This window comes from Salmo salar, chromosome ssa01 (assembly GCF_905237065.1).
Source record: "Salmo salar chromosome ssa01, Ssal_v3.1, whole genome shotgun sequence".
Classification (NCBI taxonomy): domain Eukaryota; kingdom Metazoa; phylum Chordata; class Actinopteri; order Salmoniformes; family Salmonidae; genus Salmo; species Salmo salar.
In genome coordinates, this window is record NC_059442.1 from 16,079,173 (window position 1) to 16,095,987 (window position 16,815).

The 16,815-nt window shown below is 43.7% G+C and overlaps 1 protein-coding gene across 4 annotated transcripts in view; it reads right to left on the reverse strand.

The window, feature by feature from the left end:
• LOC106566340 (kinase D-interacting substrate of 220 kDa B) overlaps window positions 1-16,815 on the reverse strand; it is a 108,454-nt gene that overhangs the window by 11,453 nt on the left and 80,186 nt on the right. For 2 of the 4 annotated variants that reach the window (XM_014134305.2, XM_014134390.2), the window contains exons 25-27: window positions 2,653-2,879; window positions 1,289-1,411; window positions 134-196 (exon numbers count right to left, since the gene is read on the reverse strand). In XM_014134305.2, coding sequence (XP_013989780.1) covers window positions 134-196; window positions 1,289-1,411; window positions 2,653-2,879 — 413 coding nt within the window. The remainder of the gene's footprint in view (window positions 1-133; window positions 197-1,288; window positions 1,412-2,652; window positions 2,880-16,815) is intronic. The other 2 variants (XM_014134444.2, XM_014134528.2) reach the window with 2 other exon arrangements.

Consider the following 16,815-nt stretch of genomic DNA (forward strand, 5'->3'; position numbering starts at 1 on the left):
GACAAGGTTAGCCATGTGTGTGAGTGCATAGCCTTTTGGTGAGTTTTTGTGTGTGGCGAGTCATAACAGTCAAGATGAAAGGACACAGATGCTTCAGCGAACGCCAACGCTCCACACCAGCCTGTCGTGTTACCATAGGGGGGTCAGTGGTAGTGGGGGAGGGGAGGCCCTCTCTGGGATCCTCAGCAATTACATCCTGACATGGGCACAGAACAGGGCACGGGGTGGGTCACAGAACTGGGCACAGAACGGGGAACGGGGTGGGTCACAGAACTGGGCACAGAACAGGGCACGGGGTGGGTCACAGAACTGGGCACAGAACGGGGCACGGGGTGGGTCACAGAACTGGGCACAGAACAGGGCACGGGGTGGGTCACAGAACTGGGCACAGAACGGGGCACGGGGTGGGTCACAGAACTGGGCACAGAACGGGGCACGGGGTGGGTCACAGAACTGGGCACGGAACAGGGCACGGGGTGGGTCACAGAACTGGGCACAGAACAGGGCATGGGGTGGGTCACAGAACGGGGCACGGGGTGGGTCACAGAACTGGGCACAGAACGGGGCACGGGGTGGGTCACAGAACTGGGCACAGAACGGGGCACGGGGTGGGTCACAGAACTGGGCACAGAACGGGGCACGGGGTGGGTCACAGAACTGGGCACAGAACAGGGCACGGGGTGGGTCACAGAACTGGGCACAGAACAGGGCATGGGGTGGGTCACAGAACAGGGCACGGGGTGGGTCACAGAACTGGGCACAGAACGGGGCACGGGGTGGGTCACAGAACTGGGCACAGAACGGGGCACGGGGTGGGTCACAGAACGGGGCACGGGGTGGGTCACAGAACGGGGCACGGGGTGGGTCAGGGGGCATTGGATATAGGAATAACCTAAACTAGAGCTGGAGCAAAATAAGATTGGGGTGTATAGGGGGTAAAAAACACATGTCTACACAAACTCCTTGGAGAGTGAAAGGGGTTCATTTCATACAGGCTGCTGACCCACTGACCCGCTGCATTAACCGGATTGTATTCATCCAATGAACAACACAAAGAGAAACAGGCCCTTTTACTTTTTTGGGAGGAAAATAAAAGTGTTGAGAAAATGTAGAAAGGTGAACACGTGTTTCACAAATAATATTGTCAAACAGAATCAGAATCAAAACAATTGTAAAAGTAATCGGCGCTTAACCACTAAGGCAATAAAAAAACTGTTACTATGACTACTATCTACTGACTAGCTACTAGTGCTAGGTGTGCTACTGACAGGCAGCGCTCTGTACTTACAAGCCCATTGGGGTCCCTTGGGTAGCCTGCTTTGAAGGAGGGGCGTGACTGGGTCGGGGCAGGGTGAAGATGGGAGCTGTATTGATGCCGGGGAAGGTGATACACATGATTGGGAAAATAGGGCTATATGGAAACCAGGGAGAGAGGAAGGATGAAGATGGAGAATGGTTAAAACATGTGGATTGTATGAGGGACCATTCATACGCATACACTGAGTATACAAAACATTAAGAACACCTGCTCTTTCCATGACAGACTGACCAGGTGAATCCAGGTGAAAGCTATGATCCATTTTTGATGTCACTTGTTAAATCCACTTCAATCAATGTAGATGAAGGTGAGGAGACAGGTTAAAGAAGGATTTTTAAGCCTTGAGACATTTACATTTTAGTCATTTAGCAGACGCTCTTATCCAGAGCGACTTACAGTAGTGAATGCATACATTTCATACATTTTTTTCTCCGTACTGGTCCCCCATGGGAATCAAACCCACAACCCTGGCGTTGCAAACACCATGCTCTACCAACTGAGCCACAGTTGAGACATGGAATGTGTATGTGTGTCATTCAGAGGGTGAATTGGCGAGACAAAAAATTTAAGTGCCATTGAACAGGGTATGGTAGTAGGTGACAGGCGCACCGGTTTGTGTCAAGAACTGCAACGCTGCTGGGTTTTTCATGTTCAACAGTTTCCCATGTGTATCAAGAATGGTCCACCACCCAAAGGACATCTAGTCAACTTGACACAACTGTGGGAAGCATTGGAGTCAACATGGGCCAGCATCCTTGTGGAACACTTTCAACACCTTGTAGAGTCCATGCCCTGACGAACTGAGGCTGTTCTAAGGGCAAAAGGTGTGTGTGTGGGGAGGGGTGGAACTCAATATTAGAAAGGTGTTCCTAATTTCTGGTACACTCAGTGTATATCTACATTAACCCCAGAACTGTGAAGAATAATTTTTTCGAGATGAGGTCAGCACTGTCACATTTCAAAATGAGGTTAAGTAAGTAAACGGCCCTGTCTTGTGAGGTCTGTGCACTGAGGTAGCTGGGCAGTCACATTAACAAACAGAGGTAAGTAACCATCACTTAGTAACCAAGTCCTGTCTGTATGCGAAGGTAAACTGAGGTAGGTACAACTGCACTGTGATTCTTTTTAGACTAAGGTATGAATGGGCAAGACAAAATATTGAAGTGCCTTTAAACAGGGTATGGTAGTAGGTGCCAGGCACACCGCTTTACTGGTATTCTGAAGTACGTTGAACAAACCTTCGCTACTCTACTATATACTAAATGAATGTGTACTGAGCTACGTTCAGGTGCAGTCATCTGCCTGTCTGCTGCTGTGTTGTGTTGACGTCTCACCCGAGTGTAGAAGGGGTGCTGGGGGGCAGGCATGCTGTAGTAACTGCTGTGGGGCTGGGGGGGCACAAGCCCTGGGGGGGGCAGGGAACCAACGTAGGAGCCTGTGGGGGAGCAGGCGGCCGAGTGCTGGCCGAAAGAGGAGGGGGTGCGGGCTGGGACGTCCTGCAGGGGCAGCGTGGGATAGGCCACTCCTCCAATGTGCATCTGCTCCCTGGCAGCACGGACATCTAATGGAAGAGAGGGAGAGGGGAGGAGAGATGAGAGAGAGAGCGGGAGAGAAAGACAGAGAGAGAGGGAGAATGGGTGGAGAGACAGAAAGATGTAATGAAAGAGAGGGAGAGGAGGGAAGGAAGAGACATTTCATCTGTGAGGCTGATGTAGATCACATCTTGACCCCGAATATAAAGACACTTTAGATCCACCCACTCAAACTGATCATTCAAACTCAGCCAATCATATTTGATCATTCTTATTGAGTTCAAATAGAGATGTTCTGTGGAGAGCAAGCAAATCATATTCCACATACATGGAGAAACTTTGATTCTGTGATTGAGTGTACTTGATGGAGAAGGGTGTAAATTAAACTGTTCTTTATAGGCTTTACTGAAAATAGACAACGTTCATTCAAACTGTCACTTTTGCCAAGAACATCGTCTTTTTAACTGATGAATTGTATTTTGACAAATAGAGTTAAAACATAGTAGAATCAGTGGCCTGGTAAGAAACAGGAAAAAAACGTCTCCGTCATAAGAGTGTCTGTTGTTGAATGATGGGTTGAGTAGAGACCCAATCCTGCAGTAGGGAGCACAATGGAGGCCTTATGTCCACTGGCTTTATGCCCACTGGCTTTATGCCCTCTGGACACAGGAATGGATGACTGGCTAGGGACAGGGGTATACAGTTGAAGTCAGAAGTTTCCATACACTTACGTTGGAGTCATTAAAACTCGTTTTTCAACCACTCCACACATTTCTTGTTAACAAACTATAGTTTTGACAAGTCGGTTAGGACATCTACTTTGTGCATGACACAAGTAATTTTTCCAACTATTGTTTACAGACAGATTATTTTACTTATAATTCACTGTATCACAATTCCAGTGGGTCAGAAGTTTACATACACTAAGTTGACTGTGCCTTTAAACAGCTTGGAAAATTCCAGAAAATGATGTCATGGCTTTAGAAGCTTCTGATAGGCTAATTGACATCATTTGAGTGAATTGGAGGTGTACCTGTGGATGTATTTCAAGGCCTACCTTCAAACTCAGTGCCTCTTTGCTTGACATCATGGGAAAATCAAAAGAAATAAGCCAAGACCTCATAAAAAAATTGTAGACCTCCACAAGTCTGGTTCATCCTTGGGAGCAATTTCCAAATGCCTGAAGGTACCACGTTCATCTGTACAAACAATAGTACGCAAGCATAAACACCATGGGACCACGCAGCCATCATACCGCTCAGGAAGGAGACGCGTTCTGTCTCCTAGAGATGAACGTACTTTGGTGCGAAAAGTGCAAATCAATCCCAGAACAACAGCAAAGGACCTTGTGAAGATGCTGGAGGAAACAGGTACAAAAGTATCTACATCCACAGTAAAATGAGTCCTATATCGACATTACCTGAAAGGCTGCTCAGCAAGGAAGAAGCCACTGCTCCAAAACCGCCATAAAAAAGACTGAATACGGTTTGCAACTACACATGGGGACAAAGATCGTACTTTTTGGAGAAATGTCCTCTGGTCTGATGAAACAAAAATAAAACTGTTTAGCCATAATGACTATTGTTATGCTTGGAGGAAAAAAGGGGAGGCTTGCAAGCCGAAGAACACCCTCCCAAATCGTGAAGCACGGGGGTGGCAGCATCATGTAGTGGGGGTGCTTTGCTGCAGGAGGGACTGGTGCACTTCACAAAATAGATGGCGTCATGAGGCAGGAAAATTACGTGGATATATTGAAGCAACATCTCAAGACATCAGTCAGGAAGTTAAAGCTTTGTCGCAAATGGGTCTTCCAAATGGACAGTGACCCCAAGCATACTTCCAAAGTTGTGGCAAAATGGCTTAAGGACAACAAAGTCAAGGTATTGGAGTGGCCATCACAAAGCCCTGACCTCAATCCTATAGAAAATTTGTGGGCAGAAATGAAAAAGCGTGTGCAAGCAAGGAGGTCTACACACCTGACTCAGTTACACCACCTCTGTCAGGAGGAATGGGCCAAAATTCACCCAACTTATTGTGGGACGCTTGTGGAAGGCTACCCGAAACATTTGACCCAAGTTAAACAATTTAAAGGCAATGCTACCAAATACTAATTGAGTGTATGTAAACTTCTGACCCACTGGGAATGTGATGAAAGAAATAAAAGCTGAAATAAATCACTACTATTATTCTGACATTTCACATTCTTAAAATAAAGTGGTGATCCTAACTGACCTAAGACAGGGAATTTTTACTACGATTAAATGTCAGGAATTGTGAAAAACTGAGTTTAAATGTATTTGGCTAAGGTGTACGTAAACTTCCGATTTCAAATGTAGGTCATCTTCCAGAGGAATGGATGACTGGCTAGGGAGGGACAGGCACACTGGTCACCTTCCAGAGGAATAGATGACTGGCCTGGGAGGGACAGAGGCACTGGTCACCTTCCAGAGGAATGGATGAATGGCCAGGGAGGGACAGGGGCACTGGTCACCTTCCAGAGGAATGGATGACTGGCCAGGGAGGGACAGGGGCACTGGTCACCTTCCAGAGGAATGGATGACTGGCCTGGGAGGGACAGAGGCACTGGTCACCTTCCAGAGGAATGGATGACTGGCCTGGGAGGGACAGGGGCACTGGTCACCTTCCAGAGGAATGGATGAATGGCCTGGGAGGGACAGAGGCACTGGTCACCTTCCAGAGGAATGGATGACTGGCCAGGGAGGGACAGGGGCACTGCTCACCTTCCAGAGGAATGGATGACTGGCCAGGGAGGGACAGGGGCACTGGTCACCTTCCAGAGGAATGGATGACTGGCCAGGGAGGGACAGAGGCACTGGTCACCTTCCAGAGTGGAAGGTGGGCTAACAGAGGAGATCACACACACACACACACACACACACACACACACACACACACACACACACACACACACACACACACACACACACACACACACACACACACACACACACACACACACACACACACACACAGATTAATATTAAGACAAATACACACACACTAAGATGTAGAGACATGTACACATCAACACACAGACACAACAAGCATACACACATGCACTCATCTCATACACATAAGAACTGTCCTAAAATACAAAATCTATTAGAATGGATAACTGGCCAGAGAGTCACTGGTCACTTTTCTGTCCCTGTGACCACCATGACAAAGGCGGTCTCTGCTGGTCAACAGACAGACTCATTGTGACACTGTGGTCACTAACAGCATGGTGACATCACAGTAAGGCCAGGGTAACAACTGTTATGGTGGATAAATACATCATTTGTATTAACTGACCAGCTCAGCGCACAGTGACGCCTGTGTGACAGCCCGGAATTGTCCCAAACACCATGTGGCCAATAAATGAGTAGGTGAGCATTGCGTCATTCACACTAAATAGCATCTCTGCTGATAGTGACGTCAGCCCTTTGAGCTGGATAGCTGATCAACTGTTGTGTGAGAGTCTTTGGCAGCATTCAAATGCGTTTGGTTGCAGATCAATGCGTAAGCAACAATTTAGCTAATTACACCACCTCACTTCTCCCAACACGTCTCCTGCTCCAGATGACTGTGTGATCTCCAGATGACTGTGTGATCTCGCTCTCTGTGGCCGATATGAGCAAAATGTTTAAAGAGGTTAACAATCAGAAGACTGAATACCAGGGCGCGTCTCTCAAAGCATGACCAGCTGTCAAGCGTCTTCACAGACATTTACAATCTCTCCTCGTCCCACTCTGTAATCCCAACATGTTTCAAACTGACCACCATTGTCCCTGTTCCCAATAGTTCCAAGGTAACATTCTGACATGACTATGGCCCTGTAGCACTCACATCTGTAATTATGAAGTGCTTTGAAAGGCTGGTCATGACACACATCAACACTATCATCCCAGACACCCTAGACCAACTCCAATTCACATACCACCTCAACAGATCCACAGATGACACAATTTCAAATGAACTTCACACTGCTCTCTCCCACCTGGACAAGAGGGGAAATAACTATGTGTGAAGGCTGTTCATAGCCTACAGCTCAGCATTCAAGACCATAGTCCCCTCCAAGTTAATCACCAAGCTAGGGACCCTGGGACTGAACCCCTCCTTCTGCAGCTGGATGCTGGACTTCCTGACAGGCCGGCCCCAGGTGGGGAGGGTAGGCAACAACACCTCCGCCACACTGACCCTCAACACGGGGGCCCCTCAGGGGTGTGTGCTTAGTCCCCTCCTGTACTCCCTGTTCACCCACGACTGCATGGCCAAGCACGAATCCAAAACCATCATCAAGTTTGCTGACGACACAACGGTGGTAGGCCTGATCACCGACGGCGATAAGACAGCGTATAGGGAGGAGGTCAGAGACTTAGCAGTGTGGTGCCAGGACGACAACCTCTCCCTCAACGTCAGTAAGACCAAGGAGCTGATCGTGGACTATAGGAGAAAGAGGGAAGAGCAGGCCCCCATCCACATCGACGGGGCTGTTGTGGAGCGGGTCGAGAGCTTCAAGTTCCTTGGCGTCCACATCACTAAGAACTTAACATGGGAAAAGTAAGGTGGACTGAACACAGCGGTGCAGATAAAAATTTAATAATAACAACACAAAACAAATGATAAGGCTAGAGAAAGGTATCAACCAACATTACCAAAACGATCAACACCCAAACATGACAGAGGGTAAACATGGAGAACCAATCCCCAAAAGAAAACGTGACTCCTTGACGGACACAGATGATTTATGCTTTTCACAACTGGGAATGGTAAGGGGATTTGTTCAAGCTAAAAGGTACAGTCAATGAGATTGAAACAAACGTTAATGAACTTAAAAAGGAGAACATGTTTCTGAGAGAAGCCTTACTTGACCTACAGACTAGATCTATGATAAAAAATCTGATACTTACTGCTATCAAAGTAAAAGAAGGGAGAAGATCCTGAAAGTGTGGTAAAATAATTCTATCTTACAGCGCTACAGAGCCCAGGTGATGGTGTCGGCAAAATCCAACTCGAACGTGTACAGCGTTTCGGAAAGAGATATGAGCACCCAATGGCTGCCAAATTTGCATTCTTCAGAGATAAAATAAATGGTTAAAAGCCTGGGTAAAAGACTTGCATGCCCGAAAATAGGAATTAATGATCAGTCCCTGAAGGAAATTGCAGAACGGCGCAAAGTTCTGTACCCAATCTTCAAGCAGAATAGATTAAAAGGGAAATGTGTAGCTTCGTAATCAATAAACTGTATATAACCAAATGTTCTGAGACACAAAGACTACTCCATGGCTATTCTAAATATTACAAAGTTCCCATAGAGGAGTGGAATAATGGAACACCCAATAATATCCATGGTAGGGATTGTAATAAAGAAATATGTAGGAAAACAATAAAATACAACAATTGATACAAAAATAAACTACAACTACACCATCCCATTCAAGATAAGGAATGTTTCAAATAATTTGAATTTGACTTAATTAGTATTAAATAGATAAGACGGCATTAGAAGAAAACATCATTAGTATTAAATAGATAAGTCAGCATTAGAAGAAAGCATAATTAGCTAAATAATACATCTAATATAAGGAAGCAGAACACAAAAGTACTCAATCAACATGGTAGAGATAAAACACAGCAAACAGGGGACATAGAAGGCACAGTATGTGGGTATGTGCAAGTGTATTGTGATGGAAGGTGGGGTGTGTGTTTTTGTGTTTGGAAAAGTGTGGAGTTAAGTGAGAGAAAAAGGAAAATGGTTGCATATCCCAGAGCCCATGTATAGTCCTCAACACTATACTCTAGACACCCACCTGAGCGACCCATACACTAAGAAGAAGTCCTTATCTGTTTTATGGGCCTAATGTAAGTAGTCTATACGCAGCCAAAACAGAAAGATTAATGCGTTCAGAGAGCCACTGGAGCAGCACAGCCCCCTCAAGATTCTGAGCCTGCCTGGCAGGGTTGGTCCTACAAAGCCAAGGCCCCCTGATGGGAGAGCATAATATACAAGCAAATTCTCAAAGCTGCTAATGAGAACCTTGACGACCTTGTACCTAGCCGGCGGGGATTCCGGTGGGGTGCCCCCACCCAGGTAGTAGCAGTGCTGGCAACACTAGCTGCAGTAACCCATTGGGAGGGGGTCACACTCGGATAATCAGAAAGGGGGGCAAATTACTGTGGCCCTGTTGGCACAATTAATCAAAGGTCTGACAGCACGGAGATGCTTGGGAAAATGGTCAAAACGGGGGACCAGCGTGTGGGTGTTTCAGGGTATAGGGGTGTATCTGAGCCCCATCATCTAGGACTTAACATTGGTTAATAAAATCTCCCAATTTTTACTAACTTTTTTTTTTTACTAAATTTTGCATGCCTTCTCAAAAAGCTGCAACTGTATATGCATTCGCACATTAAGTCCTTTCTTGAGTTGGGCTCGGGGATGGAAAAACATCTGAGCTTGTGGTTGTTTGTGGGGGAAAGGGGTTGAGTGTGTATGAGTATGTTTGTGTGTGTGTATCCCACATCTGTTGGCATGGGGTAAAGATGTAAGGGACAATATAGGATGAATCACAATTATTGCTTGCTAAAAGAATAATTACTTGCCAAAAATGTAATTGATGTAATGGCAATCCTGGTTATAGGTATTAATCCTTCTCATCAACTTCTTACAATATTACGCATATTACTCGTTCATTTTGGAAATTAAGAGATACAAGCTTTTTTTATGTACAGTACCAGTCAAAAGTTTACACACACTTACTCAAGGGTTTTACTTTATTTTTACTATTTTCTACATTGTAGAATAAAAGTGAAGACATCAAAATTATGAAATAACACATATGGAATCATGTAGTAACCAAAAAAGTTTCAACAAATCAAAGTATATTTTATATTTCAGATTCTTCAAAGTAGCCACCCTTTGCCTTGATGACAGCTTTGAGCCAATCAGTTGTGTTGTGACAAGGCAGGGGTGGTATACAGAAGATAGCCATATTTGGTAAAAGACCAAGTCCATATGGCAAGAACAGCTCAAATAAGCAATGAGAAACGACAGTCCATCATTACTTTAAGACATGAAGGTCAGTCAATATGGAACATTTCCAGAACTTTGAAAGTTTCTTCAAGTGCAGTCGCAAAAACCAGCAAGCGCTATGATGAAACTGGCTCTCATGAGGACCGCCACAGGAAAGGAAGACCCAGAGTTATCTCTGCTGCAGAGGATAAGTTCATTAGAGTTACCAGCCTAAGAAATTGCAGCCCAAATAAATGCTTCACAGAGTTCAAGCAACAGACACATCTCAACATCAACTGTTCAGAGGAGACCGCATGAATCAGGCCTTCGTGGTTGAATTGCTGCAAAGAAACCACTACTAAAGGACACCTATAAGAAGAAGAGACTTGCTTGGGCCAAGAAACATGAGCAATAGACATTAGACCGGTGGAAATCTGTCCTTTGGTCTGATGAGTCCAAATGTTAGATTTTTGGTTCCAACCTCCGTGTCACTGTGAGACACATAGTAGGAAAATGGATGATCTCCGAATGTGTGGTTCCCAACGTGAAGCATGGAGAAGAAGTGATGAGGCTTTGCTGATGACACTGTCTTTGACTTATTTCGAATTCAAGGCACACTTAACCAGCATGGCTACCACAGCATTCTGCAGAGATACGTCATCCCATCAGGTTTGCGCTTAGTGGGACTATCATTTGTTTTTCAACAGGACAATGACCCAACACACCTCCAGGCTGTGTAAGGGCTATTTGACCAAGAAGGAGAGTGATGGAGTGCTGCATCAGATGACCTGGCTTCCACAATCACCCAACCTCAACCCAATTGAGATGGTTTGGGATGAGTTGGACCGCAGAGTGAAGGAAAAGCAGCTAAGTGCTCAGCACATGTGGAAACTCCTTCAAGACTGTTGGAAAAACATTCCAGGTTATATTTTAATTTATTTAACCTTCATTTAACTAGGCAAGTCAGTTAAGAACAAATTCTTATTTACAATGACGGCCTACCCCGGCCAAACCCGGATGACGCTGGGCCAATTGTGCGCCGCCCTATGGGACTCCCAATCATGGCCGGATGTGATTAAGCTTGGTTTCAAACCAGGGACTGTAGTGACACCTCTTGCATTGAGATGCAGTGCCTTAGACCCCTGCGCCACTCGGGAGCCCCAAGTGAAGCTGGTTGAGAGAATGCCAAGAGTGTGCAAAGCTGTCATCAAGGCAAAGGGTGGCTACTTTGAAGAATCTAAAATATATTTAGATTTGTTTAACACTTTTTTGGTTACTACATGAATCCATATGCGTTATTTCATAGTGTTGATGTCTTCACTATTACTCTACAATGTAGAAAATAGTAAAAATAAAGAAAAACTCGAATGAGTAGGTGTGTCCAAACTTTTGACTAGTACTGTATATACATTTTGTAATAACTATATATAATACAAATCGAGGTGAGGATGTTTAAAATGCTTTTGGCAGTTGATCTGCTTCTGTTCTGTGGGTGGCAATGTGTTCTCTTTTCGAAGGATGGGTCCCGGTCTCTCGGGGGCCCTGGAATCCGGAGGGACAGGGGTGGTCTGAAGGTCACTGGGATGACAATCGAACTTGGGATGGGGAGAGGGAGTTTAGCAGGTGGACTAGTGGAGAACAATTGGAGGTTTACTTAGTAGCAATACAAATATCATATTACAGCTATATGGACACTCAAACACCATGGTACTTTTTAATGGTAAGTTTACAAACATATATTATGATACATAGAATTTAAATTTGTATCTCATTATGGTAAATGGTGAAATGTTAATAGCCAGTTAAAATCCTAATGGCTTAGCAGATAATAAGAAAATACCATCAGTATTTACCTGGCTAAAGAGAAGGAATATAATATCTATTGTTAACAGGAAAGTCATTCAACAATTTTAGACGAAGTTGTGTGGAAAAAGGACTGGGGGGGGGGCGAAATGTACTTGGACAAAGGAACTCAAAAGGGGTGACGATATTAATTAACAATCATTTTCCACAAGGTAGATTGACGATTGATGTTATTGGACCATACACGGACATGGCTCATTCATCTATAAGGTCCAAATAATGATGATCCATGCTTCTTTGAAAATATATCTAATAATTTATCAAACCTACAAGCAATACAATACTCTATTATTATGGTGGGAGATTATAATACAGTTTTAAATACCTCAATGGACTGTAAAGGAAATAACACTATACACTATCACGCTCACGCACTTAAGGAAATCACAAATGTCATGGATATATTGGAACTAGTGGATACAGTGCCATCAGATAGTATTCAGACCCCTTAACTTCTTTGGGATAGGGGGCGGTATTTTGACGTCCGGATGAAAAGCGTGCCCAAAGTAAACTGCCTGCTACTCAGGCCCAGAAGCTAGGATATGCATATAATTGGTAGACAGAAAACCCTCTAAGGTTTCTAAAACTGTTAAAATAATGCCTGTGAGTATAATAGAACTAAAATGGCAGGCGAAACCCCGAGGACAAACCATCCCCCCCAAAGACAAACCACCCCCCTCCCAAAAAAATCATCCTACCACTGATTTCAATGGCTGGCACTTTTATAATAGGGCGGAATCGTGCCCAATTGCAGTTCCTAGGGCTTCCACTAGATGTCAACAGTCTTTAGAAAGACTTTCAGGCTGTTTTTTGGAAAAATGAGCCAGAAATTTTAGTTTTTCTAGGTGGCTCCCATTTTGGCTGTAGTGTTTCCAAGCGTGTGAATGAGAGCGCGTTCTTTGGTATTTTTCTTTTTTTTGCTTTTGCCGTAAAGCTAACTTTTTAAGTTGGGCCCTTCAGATCTTCAAAAAGTTCTACAGCTGCAACATCGAGAGCATCTTGAATGGCTGCATCACCGCTTGGTATGCCAAATACACCGCCCTTGACTGCAAAGCGCTACAGAGGGTGGTAAAGTGAACTTTTTCCACATTTTGTTACGTTACAGCCTTATTCTAAAATTGATTAAATTGTTTTATTCCCCCTCATCAATCTACACATAATACCCCATAATGACAAAGCAAAAAAACGTTTTTTAGAAATGTTTGCTAATTTATTAAAAATAAAAAAAACGGAAATATCACATTTATATAAGTATTCAAACCCTTTACTCAGTACTTTGTTGAAGCACTTTGGGTAGCAATTACAGCCTCGAGTCTTCTTGGGTATGACGCTACATGCTTGGCACACCTGTATTTGGGCAGCTTCTCTCATTCTTCTCTGCAGATCCTCTCAAGCTCTGTCAGGTTGGATGGGGAGTGTTGCTGCACAGCTATTTTCAGGTCTCTCCCGAGATGTTTGATCGGGTTCAAGTCCGGGCTCTGGCTGGGCCACTCAAGGACATTCAGAGACTTGTACCGAAGCCACTGCTGCGTTGTCTTGGCTGCGTGCTTAGGGTCGTTGTCCTGTTGGAAGGTGAACCTTCGCCCCAGTTTGAGGTCCTGAGCACTCTGGAATAGGTTTTCATCAAAGATATCTCTGTACTTTGCGCCGTTCACTCTCTCGTCGATCCTGACTAGTGTCCCAGTCCCTGCCGCTCAAAAACATCCCCACAGCATGATTCTGCCACCACCATGCTTCACCGTAGGGATGGTGCCAGGTTTCCTCCAGACATGACGCTTGGCATTCAGGCCAAAGAGTTCAATCTTGGTTTCATCAGACCAGAGAATCTTGTTTCTCATGGTCTGAGAGTCTTTAGGTGCCTTTTGGAAAACTCCAAGCGGGCTGTCATGTGCCTTTTACTGAGGAGTGGCTTCTGTCTGGCCACTCTACCATAAAGGCCTGATTGCTGGAGTGCTGCAGAGATGGTTGTCCTTCTGGAAGATTCTCTCATCTCTACAGAGGAACTTTAGAGCTCTATCAGAGTGACCATCGGGTTCTTGGTCACCTCCCTGACCAAGGCCCTTCTCCCCCAATTGCTCAGTTTGGCCGGGTAGCCAGCTCTAGGAAGAGTCGGTGGTTCCAAGCTTCTTCCATTTAAGAATGATGGAGGACACTGTGTTCTTGGGGACCTTCAATCCTGTAAAAATGTTTTGCTATGCTTCCCCAGATCTGTGCCTCGACATAATCCTGTCTTGGAGCTCTACGGACGATTCCTTCGACCTCATGGCTTAGTTTTTGTTCTGACATGCACTGTCAACTGTGGGACCTAATATAGACAGGTGTGTTCCTTTCCAAATCATGTCCAATCAATTGAATTTACCACAGGTGGACTCCAATCAAACTGTAGAAACATCTCAAGGATAATCAATGGAAACAGGATGCACCTGAGTTCAATTTCGAGTCTCATAGCAAAGGGTCAGAATACTTATGTAAATAAGGTATTTCAGTTTTTTATTTTTAATACACTTGCATAAAATTATAAAAACCTGTTTTCGCTTTGTCATTAAGGGGTAGATCGCTGATGTTTTATTGAATCCATTTCAGAATAAGGCTGAAACGCAACAAAATGAGGAAAAAGTCAAGGGGTCTGAATACTTCCCGAAGGCACTGTATATGGAGGCTTAAATATCCTGACCTAGTGAGATATACAATTGAAGTCGGAAGTTTACATACACTTAGGTTGGAGTCATTAAAACTCGTTTTTCAACCATTTCACAAATTTCTTGTTAACAAACTATAGTTTTGACAAGTCGGTTAGGACATATACTTGGAGCATGACACAAGTCATTTTTCCAACAATTGTTTACAAACAAATTATTTCACTTATAATTCACTGTATCACAATTCCAGTGGGTCAGAAGTTTACATACACTAAGTTGACTTTGCCTTTAAACAGCTTGGAAAATTCCAGAAAATGATGTCATGTCTTTAGAAGCTTCTGATAGGCTAGGTGACATCATTTGAGTCAATTGGAGGTGTACCTGTGGATGTATTTCAAGGCCTACCTTCAAACTCAGTGCCTCTTTGCTTGACATCATGGGAAAATCAAAAGAAATCAGCCAAGACCTCATAAAAAATTGTAGACCTCCACAAGTCTGGTTCATCCTTGGGAGCAATTTCCAAATGCCTGAAGGTACCAAATGCCTGAAGGTACCACGTTCATCTGTACAAACAATAGTACGCAAGTATAAACACCATGGGACCACGCAGCCGTCATACCGCTCAGGAAGGAGACGCGTTCTGTCTCCTAGAGATGAACGTACTTTGGTGCGAAAAGTGCAAATCACCCTAGAACAACAGCAAAGGACCTTGTGAAGATGCTGAAGGAAAAAGGTACAAAAGTATCTATATCCACAGTAAAATGAGCCCTATATCGACATAACCTGAAAGGCCGGTAGGCAAGTAAGAAGTCACTGCTCCAAAACCGCCATAAAAAAGCCAGACTACGGTTTTATGGCATCATGAGGCAGGAAATTATGTGGATATATTGAAGCAACATCTCAAGGCATCAGTCAGGAAGTTAAAACCTGGTCGCAAATGGGTCTTCCAAATGGACAATGACCCCAAGCATACTTCCAAAGTTGTGGCAAAATCGCTTAAGGACAACCAAGTCAAGGTATTGGAGTGGCCATCACAAAGCCCTGACTTCAATCCTATAGAACATTTGTGGGCAGAACTGAAAAAGCGTGTACAAGCAAGGAGGCCAACCAACCTGACTCAGTTACACCAGCTCTGTCAGGAGGAATGGGTAAAAATTCACCCAACTTATTGTGGGAAGCTTGTGGAAGGCTACCCGAAACGTTTGACCCAAGTTAAACAATTTAATGGCAATGCTACCAAATACTAATTGAATGTATGTAAACTTCTGACCCACTGGGAATGTGATGAAAGAAATAAAAGCTGAAATAAATCATTCTCTCTACTATTATTCTGACATTTCACATTCTTAAAATAAAGTGGTGTTCCTAACTGACCAAAGACAGGGAATTTTTACTAGGATTAAATGTCAGGATTTGTGAAAAACTTCATTTTAAATGTATTTGGCTAAGGTGTATGTAAACTTCCGACTTCAACTGTACATGGCAGAGGTTCAATTAAGCTAGTCGTCTTGACTACCTTTTTATGTCATTCTCGCTGGCACCAAAAGTAAAAAAAACAGTGTTGACCGGGGACAGAATGCGGTCAGACCATCAAATAACTGGCATATACATTACTCTTACAGAATTTCCACATGGACATTTTATCAAAGCCTATTGGATGATAACTTGTTTTTAACCCAAGGGGGTTGGCTATCATTGTAGTGACTGGCTGTATTGATACACCATCCAAAGTTCAATTCATAACTTCAACATGCTCAAAGGGAATTCGGATATTACTCATCCTAATCAGACAGGTTTTTTTTACATGGATGATACTTTGGAGATAAAATAAGAGAAGTACTGGAAACAATAGAACACTATGAAAAATCTGGAAAACCAGGCCTGGCATTCATTGCTGACTTTGAAAAGGCTTTTGATAAAGTACGACTAGAATATATAAATTCCTGGAATATTTCAGTTATCGAGAATCTCTTATAAAATAGGTTAAAGTTATGTATAGTAAGCATAGGTGTAAAATAGTAAATAATGGCTACTTCTCAGAAAGTATGTCAAGAGAAGTAAAACAAGGCTGTCTACTTTCGGCATATCTATGTATTATGGCCATCGAAATGTTAGGTATTAAAATCAGATCCAACAATAATATCAAGGGGTTAGAAATCAAGGGCTTAAAAACAAGGTGTCATTATACACTGATGTTTCAAGCTTTCTTTTAAATCCACAATTTGGATCCCTCCACAGCCTCATAGAGGATCTAGATACTTTTTCTAACCTCTCTGGATTAAAACCAAATAATATTACATATTGGATCACAAAAAAATACAACTTTTACATTACCGTGTAGTTTACCAATAAAATGGTCTGACGGTTATGTGAACACACTCGGTATACATATCCCGAAAGAAAGAAATTATCTCACTACAATACATTTTAATAGAAAATATGCAAAAAATA